At 39.3% G+C, this 5,279-nt stretch overlaps 1 protein-coding gene across 1 annotated transcript; it reads right to left on the minus strand.

Moving 5' to 3' along the window:
• Nucleotides 1-1,434: 1,434 nt before the first annotated feature.
• LOC101845668 (metabotropic glutamate receptor 3) lies at nucleotides 1,435-2,680 on the minus strand (the record flags this gene model as incomplete). The annotated part of the gene is given in 1 exon segment (XM_013090919.2): nucleotides 1,435-2,680. A coding segment is annotated over 1 exon segment (867 nt), but the record flags the coding sequence as incomplete, so codon positions are not given.
• Nucleotides 2,681-5,279: the final 2,599 nt, after the last annotated feature.

Raw genomic sequence — 5,279 nt, forward strand, 5'->3', positions numbered from 1 at the left:
TTGCATTACGTCGTTTTGATACAATTCCTTTTTGTTGTCTTCTTTGCATCTAATGTATCTTTGTTTGTTGTAGATTATACTGCTGCACTTTTGCTATTATATTGATAGTAGATGATTGTAGATGATAGTAAATGATTGTAGATTATTGTAGCCGATTAAAATGATTGTAAATGACTGGACAATATGCGAAACAATTGTATAATCAGGCTGACGTGAGGCTGCATGTCAGGGCCAATCGAGGCTGGGTTGGACGCAGCATCCCAGAAAACGGACGGGGACAGGCAACAAAATGACTTCCCAAAGAAGGGATCGAACTGACGCTAGTGTGCGAGGCAAAGGATCAATACGTTTCATCAAAGTCAAAGAGGTCGGTGTTGATTTTGAGGAAGACGTAACGATATTTACTATCGTTTTGAAATAGTTCTCTGTGTGATTTTTTAATAACAAAATTAGAAATGACGATGACTTCTGTAGCCGGCTTATTAAGCGCAAATGCAACTCGAAATACGTGTTTATTCCACCGGACACTAACACTTGCAATATTGATAGTTCATAAAAGTGCCGACGATGAGAGGTTTACTAGAGAGTAACATACAAAGTAAAGGAGGACGAAAGATAAGGACATCACAGGTTTGATAGAAAACATGGAGCTAACCACACCAGAGCGCCCACGAACCAGCCACACTAACACTTAAGAACAAGAACAAAAACAAGAACAAGAACAAGAAGAACAAGAAGAGCAAGAAGAACACGAACAAGAACAAGAAAAACAAAAACAAGAAAAAGTAAGATGATCACCGACAACATAATATACGCAAAATTACCGTAACTATCACCACTGTGTCAACCATTATCACCTCTTCCACAACTAACATTATCAACAATAATAACAACAACAAAAAACAACAACAACAACAACAACAACAACAACAACAACAACAACAACAACAAAAACAACAACCGGCGGTGGTATCTCTTTGGGGACAATTCAGGGGGGTTGGAACTGCCTCCCTCACTCCTCAAGAGCACGCTTTTCGGGGATCCAAACATTTCAAACGGATATGCTACAACATACACAAACACACACACACACACACACACACACACACACACACACACACACACACACAAACAAACAACAACAGCAACAACAACAGTTCTTTTGTAAGAGTTTTAAAGGCATTGGCAACACAATAAGGTCATATAATTGTCGAAGATTAGAGGTGTTACAAGAGAGTAACAAACACCGAAAAAGAAGGAGAGATCAGGACGTCAGATGTTTGATAGGAAAGAAGGAGCAAACCACACCAGAGCACCCGCCAACAAAAAACAGCAGAAGCAACAAAAACAACAACACCACTGAGAAAAACAGCTATGAGGAAAAAAAACGCAGTTAAAAAACTCATGACTATTTTTTTAAAATGTTTTCCTTACCTTGAAAAGTCTCAAGATATTGGCCACCATAATGGAGACAGGACTAGACGCGGCTCCTATCACTCCAGCCACGGGGCGGAGCGGGTGAAATATTGGCGGGTAGCCATCCCTGCACTCATAGTCGTCCACGTCGATGCTAGACAGCTGCGCTTTGATAAAGTCCATGCACTGCTCGAGAGCAAATGTGTCATCGCTGCAAGTGTCCAAAACGTGTAACCCAATTTTCAATTCCGGAAGGATTTCAGAGTCGGCGTTGAGGAGATCTACAGCGTAGAGCATCGCCTCGAGTCGCTGTATCCCTTTCTCTCGTTTAATCCTTCCGCAAGTTGCCCCACCGTGGAGACCTTGCTCGTGCATCGGGAAAAGCCCACCGAAGACGACGTCACCTTCCGTTACTATTTTTAGCAATGGGGAACTCCCATCCCCGCCCAGTCCCCCTCCTGCGACCACGCCATGACCAGCTGTGAAGGACGAGGTGAAGGACGTGTGTTTTAGCTTCGTGGCGGCGTTGCAAGTAGACACGAGGAAGAAAAGCAATGTCAGGGGCAGGGTCAAGGTCAGGAACGAAGCATTTTTGACCCTGGTGACCTTTGGCCGGAGCGAAGGGCGCCACTTGCCGCTGGGCTGGTGCTGCGGCAAGGCCTTCATTTGGTCAAGGTCGTTTTTATTAACGCCACCTAAAACAGAAACGATAATCACAGTAGAGGTCAAAGTAAGCATTGAGATATCAAATCTGCGTCGGATAACACTAGTGGTGATGATAATTATTATGATATCAAGAAGAAGAACAAGAACAAGAACAAGAACAAGAACATAATAATGGTGTAAAGGTAGCGATAAAGATGGTATAAAGATAATGTTAATCATAATTATGAAATGCCACCAAATCGACAATGATTTTGATAATAATAATGATAATATTATGGTAATGATAAGAATTTTTTTAAATGACAGCAATGATAATTTTTGAAAAATAACATTTGTATTGCTGCTAACAGCATTTCATCCTTTTATTACGTCCATGTATTATTACAAACCATTACTACAACTGTGATGATGTCTGTCATGTAACTTAAAAACCTCGTAAGTAAAGCCTATCATTCATATGGCAACTACTAAAAACAACAGCAAGCTGCATTGTCATTTGCAGCCTCTTAATACGCCTTTACAAAAGTATGTGCTGCCATTTTATCCCTTTTCATCGTTCCGGCAACTTAGAAACTACAAGTCGTGCAATAGTTATAGGCTGCATTGACTGTTCCTGAAGCAGGTAAACCAATATTATACGACATTACATTTTTTTTCTCCAGCAATGGACTACGACTTTTTATATCTTTTACAATCGGAAGTAATGTCTTTTATATCTTCCCGCCGTCCAAAATGAAGATTTCACATGGCATTACGCCACCATCGATTTCGATTTGAGACAGACAAATGAACGTCACTGCTCCTCAAAATGAGATGCTTTTGCTTGTTTGTGTATACATACATATCAATAAAAGTGTCCGTTAAAATGTCTGCCTCCTTCACATAGTTAAATTAGAAAAAAAAGAAGAATCTAATTTACTATTATAGAGAACAAACTAGTGAACTGTCTTGTCTATTTTTTTATTTATTTATTGGAGCGTGGGGGCGGGGGAGGGGGGGGGGTAAGGGTGAATTTAAGTGAAAAGAGGTTAGGCTGATTCTTGGTTGATTGTTTTGATATTGTGAAATGTAGCGGGGGTTTGGTGCAGTGGAAGTCATTTGACCTCCAACTTTTCCGACAACAACAACAACAATACCGTCATACTTCTTTTAAAATCATTACATACGATATTTCTATACTCTGTCGCGATAGGTCGAATGGGGAAAAACGTGCATAATGTTAAACCGTCTGAAAAGATATGCACGAACGAAACGGTTGATCAATTTACTGGCATAAACTGTCTTAACGTTAAAAATGACGCATCATCATGATGATGATGATGATGATGATGATGATGATGATGATGATGATGATGATGATATCGATGATGACGACGATAAAATAATAATAATAATAATGAAATTGGTCGCTATTAAGCACAAGAGGGCTATCCCGAAAAATGCTGTTTTGAGAAAATGGAAGGTAACGTTTTTTACCCTTGTTCAGTTTCTATAAAAAAGACAAGGAGAGTTTTCTCTATAACCAAACAGTTATACACACAAAAGAATCCAAACTTCTCCTATAGGTAGGGCAATGCCCACTTTTGGAGTAGGTCAAGATTTCTGGAAACCCCCGGAAAACTAGGTTAGCCCCGCTTGTCCATAAAAGCGACCAATTGTGTGAGCATCAGGGCTCAGAAACGGAACAATGTTATTTAAAAAAACGTATGGTTATTAATGAACAAAGTAGTCGTGTACTTTACAGCAACAGGCTTTTGTTGTTGCTGTTGTCATTATATGCTTTTTCATCAATCGCATTTCGTAGAGCGCGAGTCATAATCCGGTTGCCCCGGATGACACGCTGAAAAATTTCCCAGGCTGGGTATTTGTAATCCTAATTTGGTGTTTTCTTCCCTTAATCTGACGATGGAAAGAGAACGGGGTGCTACAGATGAAAGACAGTCAGGCAAACGACCTGTTTTCGACAATATAAAATTTTTATTAAAAAACCGACAAAAAAGATCAAATAAGTAAGAACAGTGGGCCTGCAGAAAGGCGATTTACTTACAGTATATTTACACTCATAAACTTGTCTTAAATGTATAGAGTTATCTCGACTTAAAAATTCTTTAATTTACATTTTCATCAATTAATGATAATAAATGACACCATGCCCTATACGACCAGAAAAATGTATCAAATATGAAAAGACAAACATTTTACGGTATGAAAATTGACTCCACGCAGCTGCACAAAGCGGTAATTTCATTATTTATGTGTTTGTTTGAGTAAAGAGGATCGGAGCACATTGACACAATAATTGTCATTTAGTACTTGGAAAAAGTAAGAGGTTCAGAACAAAAAAACCAATTGATGGAAAGTAAAGGAGAAGGACCTGTCAGTGGTGCACTCCAACCAGTCATTAGAGAATTTGCACGTTTGTCAAACCTCAGGAAGTACTGCCATATCTACTCAGAATCTGCTCAATATCCTAGCAAAAAGGGAAAAGCGTTTTCCTAAAGGTTTGAAGACTGAAAAGAATAATATTGTCTTCTTTGACATACCACAGAAAAGGTTAGAAAAAGGAATGAGATTTTTAAACGAATAATATAATCAATAGCCCCTCTGACAATTGAAGTGTTAAAGAAAATTAGGAGTCCGAATCAGATTAAAGGTTTTGAAAAATATCCGGTTATTAGGATAATTGATTCGGATTTGGTCCACCATTATTTCCTGGCTGAGCAGACGTCAAATACACTGTACTAAGCCTTTAATCTAAATCTAGATCTACATTAAGTAGGTCCTGTAGCAGTTGATCAGTCAAGAAGTAGTATGAACTTTAGAGCCAGACTGCCAACCAAGAAATCTTGATCAAGAATCTCGTCATTATCTCTACTCTGTTTTAGAAAAAAAATGTTACGCCCCTCGAAAGCCAATTAGGTCATACAAGTGCTGGGGGTTAGGGGTGTTACAGGAGAGTAACAAACACAGAAAGGAAGGAGGAGAGATATTCATTTGTTTTAGTAGAGGTTTTACGGCGCTCGCAACTGCATAAGGTCATATGAGCGCCAGAAGATTAGAGGTGTTACAAGAGAGTAGTAACTAACATAAAAAAGAAGGAAGGGAGATAAAGATGATAGATGTTTGATAGGAAAGAAGGAGCAAACCGCACCAGAGTACCCGCCAACCACCCAGGAGGAGAGATACGGACAATAGAT

Source organism: Aplysia californica, unplaced genomic scaffold, assembly GCF_000002075.1.
Source record: "Aplysia californica isolate F4 #8 unplaced genomic scaffold, AplCal3.0 scaffold01675, whole genome shotgun sequence".
NCBI lineage: Eukaryota > Metazoa > Mollusca > Gastropoda > Aplysiida > Aplysiidae > Aplysia > Aplysia californica.